The sequence below is a fragment of the Fomitopsis serialis genome, assembly GCF_022376445.1.
Source record: "Fomitopsis serialis strain Sig1Antser10 chromosome Unknown B0H18scaffold_1, whole genome shotgun sequence".
NCBI classification, from domain to species: Eukaryota; Fungi; Basidiomycota; class Agaricomycetes; order Polyporales; family Fomitopsidaceae; genus Fomitopsis; species Fomitopsis serialis.
Window position 1 is genome coordinate 1,106,969 of NW_025954961.1, and position 25,462 is coordinate 1,132,430.

The window sequence follows — 25,462 nt, forward strand, 5'->3', positions numbered from 1 at the left end:
ATGGCAAAGGGAGTGGTAGCTGTAGCCTGAGGAGAATACTGAAGTACTGTCGCCGGTCCGTCGCGTGTATACGGCCAATGCAGTCCCGTGACTGTGTACATCGCGCCGCAACGCGTCGCGGCGGCACCCAGCTCGCGTCCGAGTCTCGACTCTCATTCACCGAGTTCTCGACGACCGAGGCAAAGGAGCGATCCTTTCAGGTCCCCTGTTCGCAGCGGAGCAGCGACCATGTCCCACCATCTATTCTTGCTCTCGCCTTCCGACACACCACTCTATAGTCTAACCCATTACTCCTCGAAGCCAGCCCAGACGACGACGACCTCCCCTCTTGCGTCAAATCTACCGAGCTGGTCCACGTCTGCCTTTGCTGGTACCTTGACTGCCCTGTCCGGAGCAACAAGCGCCACCCAGGCGCACCATGCGCAAGGCGGTACAGTTAGGATCGGTGGTGGCCAGGACAGACATGTTATACAGATGATCGCCAACGCGAGCCTAGATGTGATCGAGGAGGTAGTGCGGAAGGATAACACGATGTAGGTATCTGAGTTCTCTCCTCTCCCAAGGCGGTGCATCGCGAGGCTGAGCACGCTTCCTGATACATAGGTATCTGAAATCCGTGGACAAGTTCAACGAGTGGACGATCTCCGCGTTCGTCACTCCAGGAAGTGAGAAGCCCGCAGTTGCCGAGTCCTCGGGGATACTGATCGCGTCGACACAGATATGAAGTTTGTGTTGCTGCACGAAGCCCGCAACGACGACGGGATCAAGTCGTTCTTCCACGAAGTCTGGGAGCTATACGTGAAAGTGAGTCCGACGTTTCACCCGCGGTGGCAGAGGTCGTCGCTGCTCACGGACGTGCCAGACAATGCTCAATCCCTTCCACACCGCCCACACGCCGATCCGGAGTCCGGTGTTTGACGCGAAAGTGAGAGCGAGCGCGAAGAAGTACCTGTAAACCTAGGAGGGCCCACCACGAGGTGGGGTTCACCGCACGCTGGCTGTCAGCCACCATCAGGAGGTCAAGTGCCGGCGTCTTTGCTGGCCCTGTCCTATTGTTCTGGCCACCCATTCCTCAGAGGCCGCGGACTTGTGAGAGGCGTACATAGAGTGTATTTGTAGGCAGTCGCAGGCAGAGAGCACCAGGCAATGCAATGCAGTGCGGAGACAATTGCGACGAGCGTGGGCTGGAGCGCGGGGGCGGGGTGGCCGGGGTCCGGGGAGGGCGATAGTGAAAGGGCGGGGAGGAACTGGCGATGCTGCGTCGTCTCTCTCTCTTGCCTGCCTCTCGGTGGTCGTTTCTCCTCCTTCGTCTCGGTCTGTCTCTCTCTTCTTCATAGGATATATAACTCTCTATCGTCTTTTTATACACTCTCGCCAAAACTTCCAGCTTTCCCGCCCAAATTTCTTAATCGCCCACCCGGCACTTCACTTTGCACCCCCAGCCTCGACACCCACTCCACCGAACAGCTATCGCCCTTGAGAGAGAGATCGACGTGTCCTTCCCCTTTCCATTGTCAGCCAAGCGCATTCTCGCAACTGCACCAGGTACGCACGCTTTGGCTTGCTTTGTTGAGGACCTGATCCCCCGATCCTCTGCTGACAATGCACCCTCAGTTGTATTCTGTGACCACCTTCACTCTCGCCTTCTTCTCGCGTACCATCGCTCGCATCTCAACCACTATGGCCACTGCGAACGCTCCCAACCCCCGCGCGTCTCTCCTCGCCGGTCTCCGCACGGGAGGTGTGCGCTCTGCCTCGGCGAACGTACCCCAAACTGCCGCTCCTGGCGCTTCCTCCTTCAACATACCCCGCATTGTAACACCTCAGAACGAGGGCATCTACAGCCAGGAGGAAGAAGACGAGCTCTCTAACATGATGGCACAGAACATGTACATCAGGAACAACGCCGCCCGCATTCACCAGCACCCCATGACCGCTGCTGTGGACGGCGCCGCCAACCGGTTTGCTCAGCAGCAACACACGGGAATGATGAGCCCCGGGATGAATTACCCTATGACCCCGGGCGGGGCCCAAACCCAGTTGCAGGCTCTGCAGTTGCAAATGATGCAGATGGAGATTGCTCGATTGCAGGCGAGTCGTTGCCCTCCATCAACGATTATATCCGGTAAACCTGACTGGTTTGGGAATAGAACATCCAGGCTCAGCAGTACCAGGCTGAGCTTCTTGCGCAAGCCCAGGCTCAGGCGCAACGCCAGCGTCAAGCACAGCAGCCTATGAGGCGCACAGCGTCGGCGTTCGTTCCACCGGCCACTGCCGGCCCCGCCCAGGTTCCTTCAACCTGCACGCCGGTGGTATGGACCCGCAGATGCGCCGTACCAGCCAAGCAGACCAGCTTCGTTCCCGACTTGGCGTAGGCTCCGACGACCAAGTACCCATGACGGCTGCTTTAGGAGGCAAGTTCGGCAGTCGCGTCGTGTCCGGGCGGTACGACTCCGAGGAGGACGACTTCTCCAGCGCCAAGCTTCCTACCACCCCCAACTTCACCACTGTCATTAGCGGTGGTACACCCCTTGGCACGCCCACTCCCGGTACTCTCAACACGGCGATCCCCTCAAAGTCGGATGCCGCGGTCTCCTGGCGTCGTAACGGTGCCAACAACTCGGTTCTGGGTGGTAACCGTGCGGCCTCTTCGCCGACGGTCAGGATTACCCCTCCCCTGTTGAAGCTGGTGCCGGAATGAGGTCCCGTCCCGTCGCCCTGCAGCTGGCAGCATCGCAGCCATTCCCTGGCACTGTGGTCATTGACACCTCCGACAGTGCTGACGCCGATGATTCTTCGTCTGCGTCGTCCAAGTCTAACTCCTCCCCGAGTACCCCCCACTCGGCCTCCTCTGCCGACGTTCCTCCCCTTTCCCCTCGTGAGGATGCTGTCAAGAAGCTCTACGAGGGTCTCGGCATTGGCCGTCCCATCCCCACCATTACCGTTGCTGAGCCGCAGGACACGCCGATAATGGCACCAAAAGTGGTATGCATCCCCCTGCGGCAGCCGCGCGGTCCCCCGTCGAACAACGACGAGCTCAAGCCCAAGAACTTCGCTACCCGGAGCAGACGCAAGGCCCTCGGCGCCCTCATGGACGCCCGCGAGCGACGCGAGCTGGTTGAAGCCTTCTGATCCTCCGCCACCAGCTGGCGTTCAGGTGATGTACGATTAGTCTCGACGACAAATACCAGCCTTTCCTTTCCGCTAGGCCATCCGTAGCTCAACTCCTTTCTCGCCGCGTCGTAACTGCCTTATATTATTTACGTGCGTATCCTGGCTTGGACACTTGTGCTCGTACAGATACACCGTATCTATCCTTTCTTTCAGCACTTCATCTGTCTCTCTCTTCCCTCTCTGCACCATCGCCACTTTCATACCTCTCCTGTATTCAGGGAGCTGGCGGTGGTGGGGTTTGTCACTTGTGTGGATAAGTTCGAGTGGGGTGCACACTTGTTGCATCGCGATTGTGTCGGGACAGCGCAGGGAAGCAGCGCTTCCCCGGGTCGGGAATCTCCAAGAATGTCCATCGAGACGGGTCACTCGCATATTGTTGTAGGAGGCAGTTCCTCATAGGGAGATATCACGTTGCGTCTGTTTATGTACTATATCTTCATGCAATACAGTCGCCTCTTCCGCGGGATACCCTGGATTGACGAACTGAGCTGAGACACAATGGAAGTGTTTCTGATCATATCCCTGGATATGAATGCGAGACATGTACATGTAGCGTATCCTGCATTGATCGCATTGATACAATATCAACGCATCATTGGCGTTTTCATCCTGTTTCATCTGTCCATCGAACAACTTGAAAGGAGGTCACATAGCCTTCGCCTACTACACCTGACCGCCCCTTACTTGCACCGTTGGCCAACAATCGCCTTGCCGTGCTCCTGCGATTTAATGAGCAACGGATGACGGACAGGTAGTACGCATCAAGACGCACCTGCCACTCCTCCTTGCTAATCCACAATTGATGGAACGTCCCCAGACTCGCCAGGATGCTCCCACCGAGCCATGCACCGAACCGGCGCTCGGTAGGGTTGCCCGGGGCATGAATTTTTGCCTGATGATATAGCGAGGCTGTGAGACCAACGACAGATGCGACGGTGAAAACTGACGGTACGCACGTGAGGAAAGTTCCGAGACAGCTCGTTCTGGAGACGATCAACAAACCCAGCAAAGAGACTCCCGCCGCCGGTGAGGACCACGTTGCCCATGAGGACCTGTCTGATCTCAGGATCGCATGCGCTCAGGGAGCCGCTGATCAGAGCAGGGATGGTCTTGGGGAGGTTGGGGTTGGATGCCTGTTTCACGCCGGGTGAGCATCTGTTTGCGACGGAAACATGGAAGTGGAACGCACAACCAGTTGTGGTGAATGAGTGAATAGCTGTTCTCCCACGGAGTATCGTTCCGCGGCGCTGAAATAGTTGCTGTAGCCGGTGGGAAACTCGTAGTGTCGTGCCCCTCGAGCACTCGCCGCTCTGGCCATGAAATCAGCATCAGTGTCGTTGGCGTCTCAATGACACTCACTGTTCGTTCCAGCCTTGATCCAACACACCAGCGACACTCTGAACCCATTCTTCCACTTCCCGTGCTTCTGCCCATGCTCTCCAGGTGTCCGTGGTGCCTGCTATTCGATCTTGCCGCAGCTCGAACTTCGGGGGCAAAGCAGGATCTATGGACTACAGAGACGCATTATTTAGGGTCACGCAGCGTGAAGAAAGATCCACACCTGTCTGCTGGAAATCAACTGTTGTGGCCACAGCTCAATGCCGGGGCGCCTGCTGGTTGGAGTCGTCAGAAGGTGTCGGGCGTGCGCTTGTACAAGTTGGGGAAGAGCGGAATGCGCGAGGCCTAAATGACAGAGTCAGTACATGTGCGCATACCGGATTACAAGAGCATACCTCTTCGCAGCACAAAGCCGTCAATGACGGGTGTGACGCTGGCGTCAGAGCTGCCGATGTCAATAACGTATGCCGAGCCCTTGCCTGCTGCGAAGCTTCATGGCATTAGTCCAACAATCATACGAGACAACTTTGATATGAATAACGTACGCGTTTAGGACACTCGTGTTCGATATGTAGAAGGCCGGTACGTTGAACTCCTCGAACATGATCTCCGCCATGCGTTCTCGATTTGCAGCGGTGTTCCATGCCGGTTCGGTCACGAGTATAGGATGTTCTGACGGGTCACAGTGCATGACGTCTCTCAGTGCATGCTCAATAAGTGGAGGTATGGGATCGAAGTTTGTGACTGCAGAGCAACAAGGCCATATTAGTTTCCGCATAGCACGCTCGCTTGAAAGAGACGTACTTATCCCGTTCTGCACAGGGTTGGCTATTTGCATGCCCTCCCTCCACATGGACGGCCCATTCTGGCCAATGTATAGCTTCACCTTCGGATTTGACTTCTCGGGCTTAGGCGCAGCGTCGCCGTTTGTTGCGGTGTCCCCCTCTGCCATAGTCACGTCCCCATCGCCGCTGCCTTCACCATACTGCTGTTGTTCTTGCGGAAGCTCAATAAACCCATATGATGTCGGGATGATAGCCTTGGGCGTGTCATCTCCCGCGTACCCCGCACGAAGAGATGACGTCCCAATGTCTACGACCAAAGCCGAGACTTCGTCTGTGTAGCTCTATGAGTACAGTGGAAGCCGTTCAATAGAAACAGCCTACCTCCCCCGTAATTTACCATTTTCGCCGAATGCCTGACGGTAGTTCTGCAGCCCAGCGAAGAGGAAGCGCGAGCGGACGCGTCGAAGGCGAAAGGCAACTCGCGTCTATGATCGCTCTGCCCGATCGGATCTCCTCGCGTCCACGTGCACGAAATTTCGCTCATTCGCAGATCGAGCCGGGGCAGCGAAGTACCAGGGCTCTCACTCCCTACATCGCTTGGCCGCTACCCTTCGCACCTCGTAACTTATCTCTATCACTCAAAATGGGAGCTGCTGAAATAATCAAGAAGACCAAAAAGCGCAAGGCCGCCGAGGAGGCCCTAGCACCTGCACCCTTCCCCGTAGATGTCGGTCTGGACATGCACAGTGAAGACGAGGGTGGGATGAGGCCGAAGAGGATGGCGAGGATGATGGCGAAGCGGACGAGTTTCCTGAGATTGATACGCGCAGTGATAGTGAAGGCGAGGACGAGGACGGAAGTGCGGATGAAGAGGACGAAGAGGACGAAGATGAAGATGAAGACGAGGAATCCGAGGTGGACACAGAAGATGACGACCTCCGGATATACCCCAAACCAAAGACCGTCATCTCGGACATCACTGGTCACCCAAAACGCGTCTACCCAGAGATCGAGGCCGACTACGACTCAGATTCGTCTACAGAAGACGTATGGATGCTTCTGTTATATGTGAGGGCCGTGCTGACCACTTCAACTCGTGCTTGTGCCTAGACACCTAACCGCGTCGGTAACATACCAATGCATTGGTATGACGATCTACCCCATGTAGGCTACGATATTAACGGCAAGAAGGTCCTACGCCCTGCGCGGGGAGACGAGCTAGACAAGTTCCTCGAGACAGTTGAGGACCCGACTGCATGGTATGTCACTGATTTTCATTCATGCTGATGGTGGACTTCTAATGCACCTGCAGGACATCCGCGTTCGACAAGAACACCCAAATGGACAAGCCTCTATCAGAGGAGGAGCTGGACCTCATCCGGAGGTTGCAGGAGAACGAGAATCCTGATGCTGGCTACAATCCGTACGAACCTACGGTTGAGTGGTTCACTGGCAAAGGCAAGGAAGAGGTCATGCCTCTCTCAGGCGCACCCGAACCCAAGCGGAGATGGGTGCCCAGTAAGTGGGAGAAGCAGAAGGTCAGTCGAGCGATTGCATTGCATAGCATGTACACTCAATACGCGAAACATAGGTCATGAAAATCGTTCGCGCGATCCGCTCAGGCCGGATAGTCCCTAACAAGCCCAAAAATGCCTCTGCCCAGCCACAGTACTACGCTATCTGGAACGATGAGCCGTCCAACGTCCCCGCACCCCTTCCCGCGCCCAAACCCCGCCTTCCCACCCACGCCGAGTCCTACAACCCGCCAGAAGAGTACCTGCCCACTGAGGAGGAGCGCAAGCAATGGGAGGAAACCGACAAGGAGGACCGTGAGCGCGACTTCCTGCCACAAAAATACGGTGCACTGCGCCTGGTGCCCGCGTACGACCAGTTCATCCAGCAGCGCTTCGGCCGCAGCTGGACCTCTACCTCGCGCCGCGCGTGCAGCGCGTGAAGCTCCAGATTGATCCGAACAGCCTTATCCCGAAGCTTCCGAGTCCAAACAGCCTGAAGCCCTTCCCGGTGTACAAGTCACTGCAGGTCTCGCATGACAAGCATCGTGTGAGGGCACTCTCCGTCAGCCCTGACGGTGCATGGGCCGTTAGCGGTGATGAGAACGGCAATGTGGGCCTGTGGGAAGTGATGGTCGGAAAGGAGGTGAAGACATGGAAGTTCCAGGGTAAGGTTGGTGCGGTCGAATGGTGCCCGCGGACGGACATCAGCTTCTTCGTGGTGGGAATGTGAGTGTGCTGCACTCGTACGACAGTGCGGACGTTGGCTGACTTGTTCGTTTGCACGCGCAGAGAAGAACATGTTCACTTCATTATTCCGCCGAACCTTCCTACCCCTGTGTTAGCTGCTACGCAGGCTTTGCTAGCCCCAGCCACTTTGCCCCCGGCCCCAGCGACACCATCGCCTGTGAAATGGGTCTCGACCGCAGCCGCTGCATCGTCGTCAGACTCGCCCATCCTGACGCTCAACTTACCTTCGTCGTCAGGCCTGCCAAAGCAAATAGTCTGGCATCGTAAAGGCGACTACCTCTCGACAGTCTGTACGTAACCAGATAACATGCTGCCCTCTCGTTATTCCGCTGACACGTTGACGTTACCAGCAAGCGGCGAGGGCCAGGGCGGGGTCTGGATCCACCAAATCTCACGCAGGCATTCGCAGGCACCGTTCAGAAAGGTCAAAGGCACCATCCAGCTGGTCCTCTTCCACCCCACCAAGCCTCATTTCTTTGTCGCCGTGCGTCTCCGTCTCTATCTCGAACCTCCCCGTGTTCTTCGGGCTGACGTCCGTCGCTTTTCTGGAAAACAGACGCAGCGCTACGTGCGGTTGTACAATCTCGCGGAACAGAAGCTGCTGAAGACCCTGACGCCAGGTATCAGATGGATTGCGTGCATGGACGTGCACCCGTCGGGCGACCACCTCATTGTAGGCGGCTACGACCGGAAGCTCTGCTGGTTCGACCTCGAGCTCAGCGACAAGCCGTACAAAATTCTCAGGTGAGTCGCAACGCCGCCACACGCCGCCTTTCATCTCCGTCCCCCGCCCTTGATTGGCCGCCACACAGTGCCCGCCGCTTCCCCCTCGTGCCGCGTACAGTGCAATGGAAGGATCGCTGACGTTGACGTGTTTTACTCTCCCTCGTATCCAGGTACCACGCGCGCGCGCTTCGCTCCGTGCACTTTCACCCGACGTACCCGCTGTTCGCTTCCTCGTCCGACGACGGCTCGATCAGATCTTCCACGCGCGTGTATACAACGACCTCATGACAAACCCGCTCATCGTCCCGCTCAAGATCCTCCGCGGGCACAGCGTCGCGGAGGGACTGGGCGTCCTGCAGGTGCGCTGGTGCCCGAAGCAGCCGTGGCTGGTGAGCGCGGGCGCGGATGGGGAGGTCGCAGTGTGGTGCAGTTAGTCGACGGGTGGAGGCGGGTTACGGTAGTGTCTTCGCGTGTCTTCGCTGTGAGTTATTACTTGGGAATTGCATCACTGCTCTCAACGTTCGCCGTTCTGTCGCGACCAATACCGGACCCGTACCTGCACGTTGGTATGGAAGGTGACCACTGTGGTATGCACGCGGGCGCAAGGCGGGTCGAATTACTCAATCTGGAGCAGAGCTGCAGGTTGACGGAGTGTGGTATTCCTACCCGAGCGGCCGGATACTTGGCCGTTTCGTCGGTGTCGCCAGAGGCCAACCAAAGCGAGAATAAGCGACGTCCATTTTTGCTGTCAAGCATAGGGCACTGCGAGGCGCTCCTTGAGTCATCCGCGTACATAAGAGTGTACGCAGGTACGTGATTGGTAATAGGGTATCCGACGCCAGCTGCCTTTATGCCGTCGGATCAGACAAATGGGCGATATTAGAGCATGGCGGCGTTCAAAGCCCTTTCGAGGTCTACCAGTGCCTTTGAAGGCGAGTAAATATTTTCGTGCTATGTAACGTGCTCCGAGTCCACAGTGGCTCTGGCGATCGCACAATGAGATACAGTGTTCAACTTCAGAAATTCGAATGGAAGATGGCGGCTCCAGGACGGCCACATGAATTAACTTTCCGTGTCAATGTGATCCGGAATCGGTATTTCGCTTGGGACGTGGGCAAGAACTTGATCCGCGGGAGCGGGCAATTATGCGCACTCCGTACCGCGCGGCGTCGCTCGAGTTCTTCGGGTTCAATCCACGCTGACGCTGTTTATCGACCTTGGTTGACCGCACTGTGCATTCTGTCGGCGATGCGCATGTATATAGAGACACCCAGTAGCTACTCGCTGAGGACTGGGGATGCGAAATACAAGGCCCAGCAGAGACGCCTGTTGCGGCACCGCGGCCCTCGTGGCAGGTGTGGCGGGAGCGCCAACTCTATCGCACAGAGATCTCGGACGCCCGATCGAATGCTTCCGCCGCACCCACCACGCTGCCCTTGTTCTCTTCCAGCGCCGTCACTCTCCTTCTGCAGCAACCGCCCTGCGCTCCCCGGCTTCCCCCAAGCTGCTCGCTGCTCGCTATGGCGCAAAATCGCCATGGCGCAGCGGCTCGTTTGGAGATTCGCGGATCGGCATCGGCAGGAGCCTTGAATGGGCAGGCGAAGACGTGAAAGCGGTGTGAATTCCAGCCGCTGGGCCGCTGAGTAGCGCATACAGTCACGTAAATCGAAGCATTCTCCCTGACAGCATTGTCCGCCGGGCGCTCGACACGTGGTAGCCTAGAGGGACTAACTGCGAGCGATGTATTTAATATCTCATCGGACGCGCATGCCCCCGGTTGCCATCGGTCGCATCCTTCTCTCCTGCGCACCATCTTGCTCTGGCAGCCCGGTCTGCAGCCAGCATGGTCGATTGGAAAGCTCCGTCCGAGATTGCGTTGGATTCTGGTGAGTAAGATTCACCACCGTAGCGCGACGCACCATTCTGACGCGCCCGGAAGAGGTATACGGGAAGCTGGTGTTTGCTCTCTTTGGTCTCTACGTCTGGGAACTCTTCCAGACCTCCGGCTTCGAATGGTCACTCATTACCAGAACGCGCAAGTTGACATGGCCCCTCGTGAGTGCTTCCGTACCCGTACGCCACATACGCATGTACTGATTCACTACCGCCGTAGAGTAAGCTACCTCACCCCAAGTTCGCGGTTGACCGCTAACCATCCTCGATACAAACTTAGTATTCTTCTTCCAATGCCGATATTGCCTCCTCCTTGCTCTGGTTGGCATGTAAGTCTGCTCCCGCACGAATTGCACCTCGCTCTAATGAAAATTGCAGCATTGTCTCCATGAGCGTCCGCACTCCCGTTGGTATCATGACTATCTGTCGATCTGCTCTACGCATTGACGTCTCCATCAGATCAACTGCCAGGCTCTGTACACGTTCAATTCAGTGAGTCGAGGTCCTCCTGAGTCGCCATAAGGAGAAGTCTAAACAAACTCTAGTGGGCGGGAAACATGGCTATCCTCGGCGCATCAACGTCCCTCATGCTCAGAACGTCCGTTCACTGCTTACCGCCCGCAGTCCTACATGCATACTAATTTCCCCGCGCCACAGGATCGCCATATGGGACCGCCAGCTCAAGATTGTAATCCCACTTTGCTTCCTATGTCTGTGCCACTGGGTGCTGCTCTGGCGGGGCATGTTCCTCCTCAATGCGCAGTATGACCCCACCCAGGGCGCGTGCGTCTTGTTGTCTAGCAATCACATCTTCCTGAACGTGACATTCTTTATGAGTGCGTATCATGGCTCTATCGGAATCCTGACGAATTCTGATTGCCCGCGTACACAGCAATGGGATTCGACCTTACTATCCTCACTTTCACAATTGCCGCGTTGGTGAAGCACAAGGCACGGTCAGGCCTGTGGTCGTTGCTCTTCACGGACGGTCTTGTGTATTTCCTCACCGCGTTCTGCTTCAATGCGCTCCCTGCTGTGCGTATTCCTTGTCGTTTCCACGCGCTAACGGTTCTGACTGCGAATGAACATCAGATCTGAACGTTATCAATCTGAATGGTGCGTATTGGAATCACCGGCAAAGTAGGTCACTCTGACATCTCATTTCCGTCTCAGTTGCCATGGACGTGTACGTTCCACCGTGCCTAAATCATCGCAGTGTTAATTACTAATCAATCCTCTCTTCCTCCGCCTCGTCTCAGCGTCGCCACGGTGCGCCTCGTTCCGCTTCTCCCTTTCTGCGTTCCACTAACCCCTCCTCCACAGATCCCCGCAGCAACCTTGTCCGCCATCGCCGCCTGCCGCGCCGTCATCCGGCTGCAAGAGTTCACGCGTCCGGACGTCTACGTGCACAGTGCGTCGCAGATCGCCTCCGGCGGGACCCAGCACAACGCACGCGCGGCGCGCCGGTTCACCTCGCGTCGCGGGGACGTCGCCTTCGCGCGCCCGGAGGTGCACGTCACGACGGACCAGTTTGTGGTGGAGGACTATGGGTGCGTCCGTCAACGCTTGCCTGTTGTGTGTGGAGATGAGGGGGGGCTGATGAGCAATGTTGTGCAGGATGAAGCCGCTCTCGCCCATAGGCGATAGGACGAGGGTCAAGCTCGAGCGGTCGGACACGTTTGACCTCGACAGGATGTCGGTCGAGGAGGACAAGGAGGTCTACCCTATGGCCGAGGCCGTGTAGGCGTTGCGTCTGCGCCTCACTACTACTGACGCCAACACTCTGACTCGGCACGGGGCGGAGGACGAATGAACCACCGCAGGATGGTGAGCTTAGATGATGTGTTGCGCTGTGGAACAGATTAGGAATGGATTGTGATGGTGTCTGTGGAGAGATACATATGTGAGTAGCCTACCGAGCTGTGTCTATAATGATGTTCTATTCAGACAGAAAATTGTTTCAATAACCTTGACACCTTGATACCATACGCGTACGCTACGCAGTGCTCTGGAGTACAATACATACTGTTCAGCAGACGGGTCGGGTGGGCAGTCAACTGCATGGCAGCAAGCGTAGGATAGATGTCTGGAGGACACCTGTTCTGCGCCTCCTGCTACTCCATAGACCACCCTATCAAACCATCCGCCCTGCCGGGAACTCTTGGATGGCTCGACGAACTTCGAAGACATACCGAGACGCAATCGATCGGATGCGACTGGGGTAACACCAGAACGCGCCGCGGCGGACGTGACTGTATAGGCCGAGCTGAGAAGCTGGCACAAGCAGAGCATGTACACTGACACCATTACGAGAGCCCAATAGACTTATGCTACTAGTGTACTTCACTACTTCTGTCACTTTGTACATACAAACTCGGTCCCACTCGCAACTCCACACATGAAATCTAGCTGTACAAATTCGAAGTAGTCAGTTCCTGCGAGCATAGTCTCCCGTAGGCAGACCCTAAACACGACCTTGTTGAGTGGGGAGGGCGGTCGTATACTGCGAGCAAGTGAAGGTTCAACTTCAAATGTTCAAGGCCACGATAAAACGACGACTGAATCAAGATGTACGCACGCAGTCAACGAAGGCTGCACCTTGACATGGCCATGACGCATATACCGGTGTCTTGCAACTGCAACCAGGGATTGGAGCATGGAGATCACACCTCACGCAGCGGGTAACATCCAGTGCGAGCAGTTGCATCCATTGCATTTTGACCAGTAAGTCAGAAGCCCAGTGAGCAAAGAAGAAACCAGAGGCTACACTACGAGTATCCGTATAAATACAACCATAACTTGAACGCATCACCGTCTCCGATGCGATCTCCCCGACTTCCTCTTCGCGGCGACGGTTCCCTGCCGATTCATTCCTTTCGACTGCGCGCGGGCGGGCATACCCTTCGATAGCCGCCATTCTTCGCGGCGCGATCCTCGAGGGCCGTGTGTGGATATCCGTTTTGTGCCCTCTGTAGAGGGACCTGCGTTGCTGGGGTCTACGGCCATGGTGTCTGGGATGAACGGATGGTGGGAAGATGGGCAAGCGGTAGCGCATGGGAATGGTGATGAGCGGTTCGTCGATGAAGGGTGTCGGGGTGTCCGTGCGGGGCATGTGCATGGCAGTAGTGAGAGCAAGTGTCCGGAATAGGGGAGACGGGTATGCGGTGAGACAAGTGGATGCAGAGAGGCAGAGGATACAGACCTGCACCCTGAGCCGAGTCGTCGATTATCGGTTGGCCGTCTGTCAGAAAACCAAGGCATCAGCCATCGTCCCCATCACCAGCTTCACAAAGCAGAAGGGCTCAAGGGAAAAGATGACCGAACAGCCCGCTGCCGTCCTCTTCATCGGCGTTGGAGCTCGGGCTTTCGAACCCGCCCCTCCAGATCCTCTGCTTGAGCGCATCGCTGCCACTTGAGCAGCGGGTGCAATGCGGCGCACGAGGTGCTCCATGATCTGCATGCCCTCGGCAGTGACATCTGCGGGGTCAAGAAGACCAATGTTCGCAAACCAGTACCAACCTGGTTGCTGAGCGCCCTCCTCATCGCTGAACGATTCTACGGCCTCCTCCGGGATCTCGACGTCGCCGTCCTTGTCGCGGGTGGTAAGTGTTTTGAGTTTTTGGTGGAGGCGGTTGAGGCGTGCTGCCTCAGCGGCAGCGTATACGCCTTCTGTGCGCTTCTTCGCACGGAAATGGCGCTTGACTTTGGAGCGGGTTGACTTTGCCATTGTTTAGGGGTTGTTGGATCGGTCGTGAGTACAGGTGTAGGCGTGGTGGGTGTTCGTAAGACGGGGGATGGGGTAGCTGCAGGAGCACGACGAAGAAAAGTGGGCTGCCCGATTCGGCTCCGCACATGCACGTGCCGAGTGGGTATTCCTAAATAAGGTGATCCCTGCCCTACCTGCGCATGCACAGTTGCTGTGTGTACTGCGGCTTTCTGACTCGTCAGGGGATCTCTTACTGCTTCCACGAATGGCTGGAAGCACTGGAACCTCTGCGACACAGCTGCTGGCACTTTTCGCTTGGCAAAAGGCGCCTTTTGAGATCTACTGCTGACCAAAGTAGGACATATTATATACCATCGGCCTTCGCCCTCCAAGCGTTGTCCGACATCTCATGCATGGTTGGATCGCGCCGGCAATGCTTTCGTGACCTTTTGGGCTACTTACCAGCGATCATGGGTTTGTTCCTAGTCATGCCCGCTGACCAAATGACTTTCCGCAGAGCATGTGAATATGCCCAATCTCATCACCGCACACTGGTCTGTCCCGAGACTCAGAGGTTGCTCACATGTCCTATTGAGGCTCCTATACACCTTGACCTCCCCCCTCGTTCTCCTTGCTCTCAGTCATTTGCGTCAGAATGTCATATCCGTTAGGTTTCCCTTCACAGCAACCGCTGTTGACGGTCACGCATCGTTCGTCGCGATTTCTCGTTACGCTCTCATCGAGGATACATACTCACCTTTACCGGCTGACCGACAGCTTCTGCGACTACATGGCTCATTGAGATGCACAATGGCGACGACAGTCGCTTCACGGAGCATTTCATAAGCAAGGCTTGGATGCCTGCGCTGGACGCCGTCGAACGTCACTGGCGAGAGAACTGGCGCGCCGCGAGGGCGGCGAAGGACAAAGAGGGTGGCAAGGGCACTCTCGTAATCGTCGGAAAGCGGAAGCAAAGCAAGTTCTTCAGCAATGGTGCGTCGGTTTTGAATGGTTCTGTCACCACGGAACTGAAGGATGCTATAGGACTCGACTACGACAACTTGATCAAGGACCCCAATTTCGGCACGAACTTCTTCCCTTGTGAAGTCCCTCCTCAGTGCTCAGTCCACGCATTTGTGTCTGACAATCGTTGGCAGTGGTGTTCAACCCCCTCATCCGGAAACTGCTCACTTTCCCGAGTGAGTAGACACCACCGTTCCATTGACCATGCGGTCCACTGATAACTTCATCCAGTTCCTACCGTCGCCGCTATCAACGGCCACTGCTTCGCCGCCGCCCTCATCCTCGCTCTTTGCTGCGATTACCGCGTCATGACCGACGGCAGCAGTCGTAACGTTTGGATGTGTATGAACGAGGTGCGCCACATGATGAGCATATGCAATGGGGCTCAATCTCATATTGTGACAGGTGCACTTCGGTGCCGGATGGCCGCTGTCCCTTGCAGGGGTTGTTCGGGCGAAGGTCTTGGATGGCAGGGTCCAACGCAAGATCGCCTTGGAAGGGCACCGATTCACCTCTACAGAGGCACTCGAAGCCGGTATGGTAGACCACCTCGTCAAGGGTGACACAGAGGCGGTCATCGCCAAGGCTCGTCAGGTCGGCGAGTCGGTGAGCGGAATGGCATGTCAGGGTGTCTGGGGCGTGATCAAAGTAAGTTCTGGGTCTGAAGGGTTGTCCGAGGGTTGTTAACCACGTCCTGTATTTCTGTAGCGCGATTTGTACAGGGATGCGCTGGAGACGAGTGAGAGGACAGTGTTGCCAGCAAATGCCTTGTCAGACGACGCAGCAGCGAAGGCAAGGTTGTAGTTGTCTGTCTAGTCACTTGTGTTTCTCCTGGAGTATGGACCATGAGGGCGCTGTACCTGAACCCGCTCAAGCCTGTTCAGACACTCCTTGTCGGGCTCCATTTGTACACAGAGAAGTTTCTACCCATCTTTATTAGAGCGCTTGAAGAGAACTACCAGCGAAGAGCTCGAGCTTTCGTATTCCGGCAAGACCAATAGCAGTGTGATGAGCAAGAGAGGACGAACGCAGTGCTTCGACTGAAATAGGAGATACGTGCGTCGTACAGAAATCGCTGTACAGGAGTCTTGTAAGCATGACATGAGGATAATGCAACGCACAAGATGCACGCACCATCTACGACGACTTGAACATATGGGCGTCCGGCTCGATGACCTCTCTCCGCACACGATCGCTCTCGTCCTCCAGCACCTCCAGCCCAGGTCTCTGGCCAGCTTCAAGGCCATACAGCGCCCGCATAACCTTCTGTTCCTTCTCATGCCTGCTGCCGCTCCACATCTCCACCGAGTCTGTCGCATGGGGCACACGCGAGTCGCCGATCTTGGGCGACGCCTTCAGCGCATCGGCCTGCGCGATGAGGTCAGCGTAGTTTCGCTCATCGCCACGGCCATCGCCCGTTCCCATGCATGTTTCGTGACGAATTCGTAGTCTATCGTCGCGGACAAGTTGCTGGGTGTGACGAACTGAGACGACTGGTGGTAGAGGGACACGAGTGCGCGCATCCGCTCCTTGGGTACCGGGGTCGTGGGTCGCTTTGCGACAGAGGATGAGCTTGAAGCACACCTCTTTGCACCAGATGCGCGGCGAAGAGATGTCGGCAGGATGTTGGCTGCTTGTCGCATTTCAGTGGAGAGGGACGAAGGCAAAAGTGAGAAGAGTATCTCGTACTTACTTATCATAATGATGAGTATCAAAGAGAAATATCCTGAGCTTAATAAAAGCTTATATTATATTACTTTAACATAAATTACAGCATGGCTTGGTGGTCTAGAGGTATGATTCCTTCTTAGGGCTTGTGTGTTTGGTCACGTGACCTGGAGGAGGTCCTGGGTTCGATTCCCAGCCAAGCCCAACGTTTTACTTTTTTCCTGCCTACTTCAAAGATAGAATCCGCGACAGTTTGTACAGTGTGGTCAGACACAAATCCGGGCAGGAACACTGTTGAGCGGAGCATGTCTACTCTGCACAAGGCGTGACAGAATAGTAGTGCGATGCATTGAGAGACCGCATCTCTGCGAGACTTTGGTAGCTACATACACAGCGAGCAGAGCTCATGCAATATCACGTCGAGTCATGCGAGTTACAAACAAGCTACAATGATGCCTTGATGTTGTTCTGCTCAAGGAGCCTCTTCTCCCTTTTCTTGATCTCTGCGGTGCGATTTGCGAGCGCAGGGGCACGCTTCAGTTCTCGCTGTCCGATCTGCTGAATGTGGACCTGAACCACAAGACGAGAGTAGTCAGTCTCAGCAATCACGAACAAGAGACAACGATACGCACGGCGTCGGGACCCTGTACGGACGCTGCCATCAGTAAGCAAAACACAAGAGGGCTAAACGACGTACATCGGCAATACGAAGTGTCCTGAGCTGTGCCCACATCTGGGCGAGCGGCGTGTCCTGACTGATGCCCTCCGCACCAAAGGCTTGCATGGCGGTGTCCACCACTTTGAGGGCCATTGAAGGCACCACAAACTACGATCACGGTGAGACGACCGCCATCTAGACACAAGACAGTTCGACGTACTTTAGCAATACCAATCTCCTTGAGGGCGCCCTTGGCTTTGACTTTGTCGACCTGAAAGAAGTTGAACACTTTGATTGCTAAAAATCGATCGCAGGACTCGCCTGGAGAGCAGCGCTCAAAACAAGGAGCCTGGCGGACTCAATCTCGGCACGACAGTGAGCAATTTCGGAGACAACGGTGCCTGTGATTCGTCTCAGTCTGCCGGAATGACGACACAAGAAGACATTGCACCATACCGTGCTCGTACAAGTACTTGCCGAAAGTCTTCTTGGCGGGATCGGTGACACGTTGGATCATGAGGTCCAATGCGTACTGGGCACATCCAATGGAGCGCATGCAATGATGAATGCGACCAGGGCTAGCGAACAGGAAGTGAGCTAACTCATAATGCACCGTCGTCAAAGGACTCACCCTAGACGCCCTTGGATGATCTGCAAGAAGTGAGTGCTGGATCGCGACACTCAACAACGGCCCACTCACCTCGAAGCCTTTGCCCCAACCCAGGACGAGATTGCTGACAGGGACGCGGACATTCTCGTAGATAATCTCGCAATGGCCCTCGGGTGCGTCATCATACCCAAAGACGCCCATGGGACGAACGACCTTGACACCGGGCGCATTGGCAGGTACAATGACAATGCTTTGCTGACGATACTTGTCAGAGTTGTCCGGGTCGCTCTTGCCCAGGACGAGGTGCAATGCACAGCGAGGGTCTCCAGCACCGCTGATGTACCTACAAGTCGCGGCGAACACATTGAACTCAAGCCCGCGAGTGATGCTCGCAACAACGTACCACTTGTGTCCGCTAATGACTATCTCGTTACCCTCTCGGCGAATGGTGGTGCGGATGTTGGTTGCGTCCGAGGAGGCGACTGTGGGCGGTCAACTGTCATGCGTATGCCGAAGAAGGCTGGACGCACCAAACCTCTCGGTCATTGAGAAAGCAGAACGGGTCTCGCCGTTCAACAATGGAACCAGCCATTTCTTCTGTTGCTCTGGCGACCCATATCGTGCGAGGACCTCTGTAAGAGTTGCTCAAGCATAGCACACAAGGGTGGGCACATCGTGCTTACCCATATTCCCCGTGTCAGGGGCTGAGCAATTTACGGCCTCCGAAGCCATCTGTCCGCCACGCCCCAGAATCTCCGCCATGAGTGCATACTAGGGCAGTGTCAGCTGTCTGGCTTCGGCAACCCTCTTTCACGTACCTCGAGATTGGTGAGCGGAACGCCGTATTCAGGGTAGTGCGCCTTGCCCAAGAAGAGGTTCCATAGGCCGAGCTTGCGCGCCTTGGCCTTGAGTTCTGCGACAATGGGGATCACGGTCTTCCACCTCTTCTCTGAGTCAGCAGGCAGCTGCGCGTGGGCAACCTTCTGTGCAGGCAGAACCTCGTCCTGTCGCCCCGTTTCTTTGAGCGACGTGAAGGGTCAAAGAAGGGAGCGCTTTACATGAACGAAGGTGATGAGCTTCGCTAGGGTCTCCTTCGCGAACGGTGAGAACTTGTCCTCGACCTATTCCGCGTCAGTCTACGATAGTCATACTATTAGTAGGTCATCCGACTGGCTTACCATAGCCCATGCTGAAGGCGAGGTAAACTCTGCGACAGGGTGAGACGCCATGGCGAAGGTTAGCGCGAAGAGACGTGTCCAGCATCTTCGGAGATGGTGCTACATATGCAGCCGCCGTGTATGAGAGTGGATCAGTTGACCGACCTGCTGCTCCCGACTGGCCTGGTCTTCCGGCGGCACTTATGCCTCAGTTGGCCGAGTCTGACAATCACGTTCCATCCACAGCGCTCGGCATTTCATCTGCTCGTGCGATGTTCGAGACGGTCAGTTGCTGCTCAAGCTCAAGCTCAAGTCCAGTAAAAGAGGTTGTGACAAATATAGGAGAGTCAGATTACATTGAGTCGACTACAATCAAACCGACTAAGTAAAGTAGCTCGATCGACAACAGGCACCACGGATACAAGTACACAGTTAGTACAAACGTCATAAAGTTGCATAACCGAAATGTCTATGGGCGAACGCATTAGTACAGTAACGTCAGGTCATTACATCCGATCTGGCATCGAGACTAGCAACGTAACGTGAACAGAAGTCATCGGTCATAATGTCATGGTACTGGTTCTGCCATTGCTGCCCATCCAGAGCCGGTTCCCCAAGCGAGAAGGGGATCTCTGGGTCGTAGCCAAACGCGCCAGGGTCAAACGTATGCCACGCCTGGTCGCCGTTGCCTCCAGTGTATCCCGCAGGGTTGTAGTTGCGAATAAAATCCAAACCGCGGAAGGGCAGCCCCGGAGCAGCGAACCCGTTGGTCGACGGTGGCGACGAGCCCGGCATTCCAAAGACTGCGGGGTCCACGCTGCTAAGCCCGTCATAGCCAAGATACGACGTGTCAAAGCCGGACGACTGCGGAGGGTTGAACGAGATGGGCGAGTACGGCTGAGACTGCTGCTGCGACTGACTCTGGGACTGCTGTGATTGGGATTGCTGAGAACCAGACGGGAAGAACTTCAGGCCATTCGCCCCCGCGTCTGAAAGACTCCAGCGATCAGGAGGGCTCTGCGATAGACCGAAGTCGTAATCGAAGCGCTGCGACGACACGGGACCGGTGGGAGACTGCGGAAGGGGAATGTTCATGGGATTGAACGCAGACGCGGGAACCACGCGGGGGCTCGCCTCCGAGAACTCCAAACTTTGGCCCGATGGCGACGGTTGGCTATTGACCGACGCGGGGGAGCTGGTGGAGCTCAGTGTTGATCGCCCGGGGTAGGAGCTGGATAGCAGCCCATATCCTTGACTCCCGTCCTGGAACTGATCGTCGTCGTGAGGCCGCTTGCGAGACGTCGATCGCGCCCTTTGAGCTGAAGAAGAAGAAGCTGTGAGTGACTGATAGAGGCAAGTCAACGAAGAAACTCACAATCTGGGCGGAACTGCATGCCCGGTATCGCCTGGTGGGTGGACAAGCGCGGATCCCTCGATCGGTTCCGCCGAGGCTTCCCCTTGATCAGCCTTTCGGACACGGGTATGGGGACCGCGGCAGACATGCGCCCTTCTGGAAAGCCAGAAGGCGAAGCCGAGCTTGTTGGAGATCGCATTTGGCCGTTCGCCCTGTTGTTCGCAGCGGTGCGGATCGCCTCGCGCGCCGTGGCTGTGATCTCCTCGAGAAGTTCCTTGCACTTCCGCGCGCCGGGCCATTGCGCCTCCCACTGCTCCAGGATGGGAAGGCAGCTCGTAGCCTCATCCATCGCGGCTTGGGACGCAGTCGGTTCCGGGGTGTGCATAGCGTAAAGGAGGATAATGACGGCAGAGCTGAAGAGATTCTGGATAAAGAAGGCGAGATGGTGGCTGGGAGGTACAACGCCTCGGATGGCAGGTGCCAGACGGATGCATGCCCTAGCTGTGGAGACGGCCTTCGCGGTTGAACGCGGGTAAAGGGGCTGGTCGTACTTCACAGGCATGAAGTTGCGGTGAAGGGTGACGAGGATAGAGTAGTAATGGCTGCAAAGGACGGCACCCATTGAGACTTGCTTGTCGGTCATAGGGCGAGACTTGAAAGCCTCGGGCAAGTCGTCGCACCACTTCGTCAATTCCCTGTCGAGCGACTCGACCGCGCGCTGGAGCTCGGCGCGCTTCTCGGGCTCGAGTATCTCTCTGCACTTGTCAAGGGCGTAGACCTGACGGAGGACCTTCCCAGCTATGCGGTAGAGTAAGGTGAGATCGATGAAGCCCTTCATGAGCTGGGGAGGCTCCCGGGAGATCGTCGCGCCAGCAAAGTACTCGGGAAGCAGTTCGTCGTCGACATCGACGGGGGTTTCGACGTCGCAGTCGATGTCCTCGGCCCCAAGAGGGCGACCCAAAGCAAGAGCAAGCATGCGGTCGAGCGTGTACACCCCCCACCACACCTTGCGTCTTGTCTCCTTCTCGATCGCGGAGATGAACAACCTCCGAGGCGAACGCTAGACAGATGGTCAGTATGCATATTCACTCAGCGAATATCAAACGAACGTACGTGGAGACCAAGGTCCTGTGCGGAACGAACGGCCTGTCCAACGAGTAGCCAGGCCTGCGGAAGACAGTTCACGGAACATAGGAAGGAAGACATGAGGATGAAGCATTGAACATGCTCGAGCTGTGTAGACGCATGGCTGATGTGGTGGAGAATTAATGCCCTGGTGGTAGACATAAGCCGGCGTAGAGGGTTACAATAGAATAGACATACCGCTCGTAGTATACCATCCCCATGCCGGCGTCGTCGAGGTTGTCTGCCTTCAACAGCCGTGGGTCGTTCACAAACCGAGCAGCAACAGCGAAGACCGCGCAGACGAGTGCAATGAACGCGGTCTGCCCCCTGGCGAGCTCAATGTCGTTGGTGTGATCCATGAGGTACGTATATCGCCTCATGAATGAAGGCTTGTCCAGGATAGGCATGAGAAAATGGAACCGAGCAAAATACGCATCGACCTGAGACGATATCAGTTCCTGCACTCTTATCACATCCGGAATGAACGAGCTCACCAGCTTGTCGGCGAGGTCGCGATCTGGATACTCCACTTCCTCTGGCTTGGGCAAGGCACGGACCTTCCCGAAGAATACTTGGGCCGGGAAGTATAGCTTGTTCATGCTTGGGCCCTGTGCCAAGGGGTCATCCTCCATAGGAGATATACGGCGCAGCGGCGATGAGGTCGCCTCGAGGAACGATTGGATAATGGACATTGTGGACGAGCCGCCGATCCAGTGCATGTGGCCGTGCTCGTCGAGCGCCAGCTGGCCGAAGGACTCCGATACATCGTCCTCGACCTTGACCGGCGGGCTGCTGTCAGAGCCGAGGCCCTCGCTGGGTGCGCCCGCGGATTGTGCGGCCTCCCTGACTTGTGGGAGGACAGACTGGATGAGACTAGCTGAGGACGGGCCTGGGCGCGCCGACGAGGACGGGGGTACATTGGAAGGGTCGAGACCACTTTCCCCGACCTGCTCAAGGATAGGTGCGACTTGCTGGAACAAACCCTCCAGCTGGAGAAGACGAGCTTCAAGCTCTTGGACGTAGCTGAGGTGGGGTGGGTCAGAGGTTGAGCGCGGTGCACGGCGGGCGTTACTCACTGTCTGCTGAGCGCAGCTCGGTCCTTCGTCTGCAGCCACGTACACTGAGACTTGGATTGGGCACATTGCGAACAGGCGGGCTCGACGCCGTCACACTTGATCTTCTTGCGACTGCGTTGAGGATGTGATCAGGAGAAAGCGCGGGGAAAATAGCGAGGCTGATGAAGACGTACCGGCAAGATTCACATGCTCGCCAGACCCGTCTTCGCTGCAATTGAACAGGTTTGAGGCCGAGGTCAGCAGAGACCTGGTCGTCGTCGAAGCGTTTCTTCTTGGATTGGTGTGGGTGGACGACCATGGCAGGTATATCGGTGGTTTGCTGAGGTGGAGGGCCCTCGGGCATGCTGGTATATGAGGGAGGAGGGAAAGAGATCTGAGCCAGATCGGGCGAGCGGACGTAAGCAAGTACTGCGTGCCTGAGAAAGCGCACAGAACCGGAGTCACCCCGCCACAGCCTCTGCCCTCTTCTCGGATTTACGTCTCCTTCTCGCCCCGCACACCCGCGCTCCTCGTCGCCTCTGGGGCTCTCGCCGCCGTCGCGCGCGTCGGCCGCAGCGCTGCTCGTCGGCGAGGGCCCCCGCACCGCCCCGTCACACATCGGTACTCGGCGCGAGCCCCTGCATCTGATAAATCCCTGTGGACGCAGTGGCCCCGTCTGTCCTTTTGCAGCCCGGGAGACGCACTCGCGAACCGGCGCGGCGAAGAGTCAGCAAGGCATTTGACCACCTCGTTGCCAGCGCAAGCAATACATCGAAGTCTACCTCTGCGGTTCTTCAATGGATTCAGCCGCAGGGGGGCACCCGCTCGCAGCAGCGCTCATCTCCGGCTCGCACCATCCTGTCAATCTGCCCGAACGGCGACCGTTCCCAGCGATTGAGAAGGGCAGGCGAACTTCTAGTGTGTCCTAAGATGCTCCCCAGCGCCAAACTCTCTTTTCTTGCCTCCTACGGTCGTGCCCCTTCCGTCAATCAAACTCCACGGGGTTCATAGGATAGCTATCCAGGGCAGCACACACGGCCATCGAAGGTCCCGCGACCCGAAGGTTACGTTAGTTTGTCATTTGACATTGTTCTCATCCGCGTTCGGGACGGTATCCTGTCGGTCACATTTCCTGGCGCGCTGTCCGACGCCTGCTGGCTGTTGTTCGCCAGCGCTATGCCAGCTGCTCTTGCCAGTGCTTCAGCCTTGTAAACCGTTCCGTCTTCCGTATGGGGCATCCTGTCATGAAACGTGTATACTGCGCTCATCGATGCATGTGTGGGCCCTGGAATGCTTCGACCACCATTCTGGGACTACAGATTGAACCTTCACCAGCAAGAGAGCCACGTTCACGAGATGAGATACCGTCGAACGCACACCGCCCCATGCCTAAGTCCCAATACCCTCTTCTCCCTCGCAGCCCTCTCGGTTCCTACACGTCTGAGTGTCCGAGTAGCGTCCCGCGGTTCGCCCGACATGCCTGCCGCTCACACGGTCTAGCCCGACGAGACGCTGTACCAACCGGTGTGTGAGCCATCCGAATGAGACCAAAATCACGCAACGCACCTAACCGCGCTATCGCTCGTCTATCCTCGCACGCCTGCTGAGATAGCAGTCATCTTCTCCGGCGAATCCCTGAGGTAGTACAGCTTCACGCGTCGGATTCTGGGGCCCGACTTGGACGTCTTCGTCGCGGCCCGCTGCAGGATTTTGATGTTCTTGAGATGCGGGGAGCATACGTAGAACTGCATCTCCACTCCTGTCCGATTGATCACGTTACGGAGGACGAACGACGTGTCCAGCCCGCGTCTTCGCACCGACAGGAGCACCCCGGAAAAGGTCGTAGGCGCATGACCCAGACTGACGGTCAAGACAGATCCGGGCATGATTCGTGAGGGATGTCGCCGTGCGAAATAGGATTGTAGCCAGTTGAGCTTTTCGGGCGTTGGCAAGGTCTCCTTGAGATGCTGCATGAGACCCTTGCCCTTCAGCAACGGTTCGCGGGGCACGGTGCTGGTGTTGGGCGAGACGGGTATGATTTTGGCGAGTTTAGAGAAAGGGTAGGGCTGCGCTGCCGTGGACAATGCCCTCGCGCATTGTCGGAAGGGGCTGGATAGCATGTCGGGCGTCGCACAGAGCAAGATGCTCACTGGTCGCTGGCGAATCGAAATTGGACGGGGTATGGTCACATGATTGCATCATAGGTCGGTCCGCCGGTTCCGGAATCCGTTCGTTCAAGTTCAAGGTCTGGAACGCGAATCCCTCCTCTGCTCATCCATCTGCACTCGTCAATGCACAACTGCCTACTCTCGTCATGCCGTTGAGGACGCCGGTGCGGGCCATAGACAAAGACATGTATTATTGGTGCGTAATTGACGACCAGCTAACTGCTTAGTACAGAGTAGACGCGGGCTCAGCTGCAGCACGAAGGAGTTCTCGCCGCCGCCAGCAATGCACTGTATTCGATGGAGAGGCTATCACGAACATGGGTCAACATGAGTTTTTCATTTGGTCAACCTTTCCATTGGAGCACGGAGTCTCCTACCGGGGCAACTCAGTCCCATCTCGACTTCCGAGGACGCATATACGGACATCGCTCTGCCCCGTTATGATGGGGCAAGTCCATGTCCCGCATAAGCACAAGGACGAAGATCATCGCTCCTTATCGTGAGATAGCCCGGCAGAGTAGAAGGGTGAAGATCGCACGAGGTAAGCACATAGTAAAGCAGATGAAGGAGCTTCTCAGTGGTGTTTGTCTCCGTAACGACACTTGCGCCTCGCAGTCGCAGTCGAGTGATCTATAGCTTGCTTATAACGTCAGTTGAATAGCGAGAGAAGGACAACGGGCGCGCCACAGCCATGAGTAGGGGTAAGTGGTCGCATGACCATCCTCAACTGCCGTAAGTGATGCATATTTTCAGCATTCGCA

General features: G+C 56.4%; 11 protein-coding genes and 1 non-coding gene across 12 annotated transcripts; 6 read left to right on the forward strand and 6 right to left on the reverse strand.

Moving 5' to 3' along the window:
* Positions 1-90: 90 nt before the first annotated feature.
* B0H18DRAFT_967094 (Sedlin) lies at positions 91-1,197 on the forward strand. The gene is made up of 4 exons (XM_048043393.1): positions 91-533; positions 604-665; positions 719-804; positions 863-1,197. Exons 1-4 carry the CDS (start codon positions 229-231, stop codon positions 953-955), a joined length of 546 nt encoding a protein of 181 aa, XP_047901242.1. The 5' UTR covers positions 91-228; the 3' UTR covers positions 956-1,197.
* Positions 1,198-1,680: 483 nt separating this feature from the next.
* Positions 1,681-3,132, forward strand: B0H18DRAFT_1112580 (uncharacterized protein; the record flags this gene model as incomplete). Its single annotated transcript, XM_048032835.1, has 3 exons — positions 1,681-2,138; positions 2,194-2,689; positions 2,740-3,132. 3 exons carry the CDS (start codon positions 1,681-1,683, stop codon positions 3,130-3,132), a joined length of 1,347 nt encoding a protein of 448 aa, XP_047901243.1.
* A 426-nt stretch (positions 3,133-3,558) lies between these two features.
* Positions 3,559-5,750, reverse strand: B0H18DRAFT_899907 (brg1-associated factor b). Its single transcript, XM_048041448.1, has 10 exons — positions 5,679-5,750; positions 5,317-5,628; positions 5,058-5,256; positions 4,908-5,002; positions 4,736-4,857; positions 4,534-4,685; positions 4,367-4,484; positions 4,122-4,307; positions 3,947-4,066; positions 3,559-3,893 (listed from the first exon to the last, which is right to left on the reverse strand). Exons 1-10 carry the CDS (start codon positions 5,695-5,697, stop codon positions 3,855-3,857), a joined length of 1,362 nt encoding a protein of 453 aa, XP_047901244.1. The 5' UTR covers positions 5,698-5,750; the 3' UTR covers positions 3,559-3,854.
* A 112-nt stretch (positions 5,751-5,862) lies between these two features.
* Positions 5,863-9,116, forward strand: B0H18DRAFT_967110 (NUC169 domain-containing protein). Its single transcript, XM_048043394.1, has 12 exons — positions 5,863-6,024; positions 6,066-6,344; positions 6,408-6,556; positions 6,610-6,835; positions 6,889-7,170; positions 7,215-7,537; positions 7,601-7,848; positions 7,909-8,042; positions 8,115-8,302; positions 8,455-8,479; positions 8,539-8,765; positions 8,860-9,116. Exons 1-11 carry the CDS (start codon positions 5,941-5,943, stop codon positions 8,716-8,718), a joined length of 2,118 nt encoding a protein of 705 aa, XP_047901245.1. The 5' UTR covers positions 5,863-5,940; the 3' UTR covers positions 8,719-8,765; positions 8,860-9,116.
* A 912-nt stretch (positions 9,117-10,028) lies between these two features.
* B0H18DRAFT_967113 (uncharacterized protein) lies at positions 10,029-11,924 on the forward strand. Its single transcript, XM_048043395.1, has 9 exons — positions 10,029-10,170; positions 10,224-10,343; positions 10,458-10,506; positions 10,556-10,583; positions 10,637-10,669; positions 10,723-10,775; positions 10,835-11,013; positions 11,070-11,212; positions 11,501-11,924. Exons 1-9 carry the CDS (start codon positions 10,128-10,130, stop codon positions 11,822-11,824), a joined length of 972 nt encoding a protein of 323 aa, XP_047901246.1. The 5' UTR covers positions 10,029-10,127; the 3' UTR covers positions 11,825-11,924.
* Positions 11,925-12,864: 940 nt separating this feature from the next.
* B0H18DRAFT_967120 (uncharacterized protein) lies at positions 12,865-14,284 on the reverse strand. The gene is made up of 3 exons (XM_048043396.1): positions 13,697-14,284; positions 13,380-13,418; positions 12,865-13,188 (listed from the first exon to the last, which is right to left on the reverse strand). Exons 1-3 carry the CDS (start codon positions 13,902-13,904, stop codon positions 12,986-12,988), a joined length of 450 nt encoding a protein of 149 aa, XP_047901247.1. The 5' UTR covers positions 13,905-14,284; the 3' UTR covers positions 12,865-12,985.
* A 1-nt stretch (position 14,285) lies between these two features.
* On the forward strand, positions 14,286-16,063 carry B0H18DRAFT_967121 (ClpP/crotonase-like domain-containing protein). The gene is made up of 7 exons (XM_048043397.1): positions 14,286-14,593; positions 14,661-14,876; positions 14,928-14,984; positions 15,041-15,082; positions 15,138-15,259; positions 15,312-15,554; positions 15,615-16,063. The coding sequence occupies exons 1-7, from the start codon at positions 14,539-14,541 to the stop codon at positions 15,708-15,710; spliced, it is 831 nt and encodes a 276-aa protein (XP_047901248.1). The 5' UTR covers positions 14,286-14,538; the 3' UTR covers positions 15,711-16,063.
* Positions 16,044-16,549, reverse strand: B0H18DRAFT_1112587 (uncharacterized protein; the record flags this gene model as incomplete). Its single annotated transcript, XM_048032836.1, has 2 exons — positions 16,044-16,274; positions 16,313-16,549. 2 exons carry the CDS (start codon positions 16,547-16,549, stop codon positions 16,044-16,046), a joined length of 468 nt encoding a protein of 155 aa, XP_047901249.1.
* Positions 16,550-16,683: 134 nt separating this feature from the next.
* Positions 16,684-16,778, forward strand: B0H18DRAFT_t3. The gene has a single exon. It is a non-coding gene; the product is annotated as a tRNA-Pro (tRNA).
* Positions 16,779-16,817: 39 nt separating this feature from the next.
* B0H18DRAFT_967130 (acyl-CoA dehydrogenase NM domain-like protein) lies at positions 16,818-19,171 on the reverse strand. The gene is made up of 14 exons (XM_048043398.1): positions 19,021-19,171; positions 18,901-18,963; positions 18,661-18,846; positions 18,526-18,613; positions 18,373-18,474; positions 18,246-18,324; positions 17,933-18,185; positions 17,864-17,883; positions 17,689-17,810; positions 17,554-17,633; positions 17,453-17,503; positions 17,272-17,400; positions 17,207-17,218; positions 16,818-17,144 (listed from the first exon to the last, which is right to left on the reverse strand). The coding sequence occupies exons 1-14, from the start codon at positions 19,069-19,071 to the stop codon at positions 17,019-17,021; spliced, it is 1,362 nt and encodes a 453-aa protein (XP_047901250.1). The 5' UTR covers positions 19,072-19,171; the 3' UTR covers positions 16,818-17,018.
* A 141-nt stretch (positions 19,172-19,312) lies between these two features.
* Positions 19,313-22,992, reverse strand: B0H18DRAFT_899915 (fungal-specific transcription factor domain-containing protein). The gene is made up of 7 exons (XM_048041449.1): positions 22,728-22,992; positions 22,555-22,665; positions 21,973-22,501; positions 21,677-21,918; positions 21,467-21,626; positions 20,375-21,413; positions 19,313-20,318 (listed from the first exon to the last, which is right to left on the reverse strand). The coding sequence occupies exons 1-7, from the start codon at positions 22,895-22,897 to the stop codon at positions 19,498-19,500; spliced, it is 3,072 nt and encodes a 1,023-aa protein (XP_047901251.1). The 5' UTR covers positions 22,898-22,992; the 3' UTR covers positions 19,313-19,497.
* A 755-nt stretch (positions 22,993-23,747) lies between these two features.
* Positions 23,748-24,668, reverse strand: B0H18DRAFT_924958 (translation protein SH3-like domain-containing protein). Its single transcript, XM_048041616.1, has 2 exons — positions 24,100-24,668; positions 23,748-24,045 (listed from the first exon to the last, which is right to left on the reverse strand). The coding sequence occupies exon 1, from the start codon at positions 24,651-24,653 to the stop codon at positions 24,120-24,122; it is 534 nt and encodes a 177-aa protein (XP_047901252.1). The 5' UTR covers positions 24,654-24,668; the 3' UTR covers positions 23,748-24,045; positions 24,100-24,119.
* Positions 24,669-25,462: the final 794 nt, after the last annotated feature.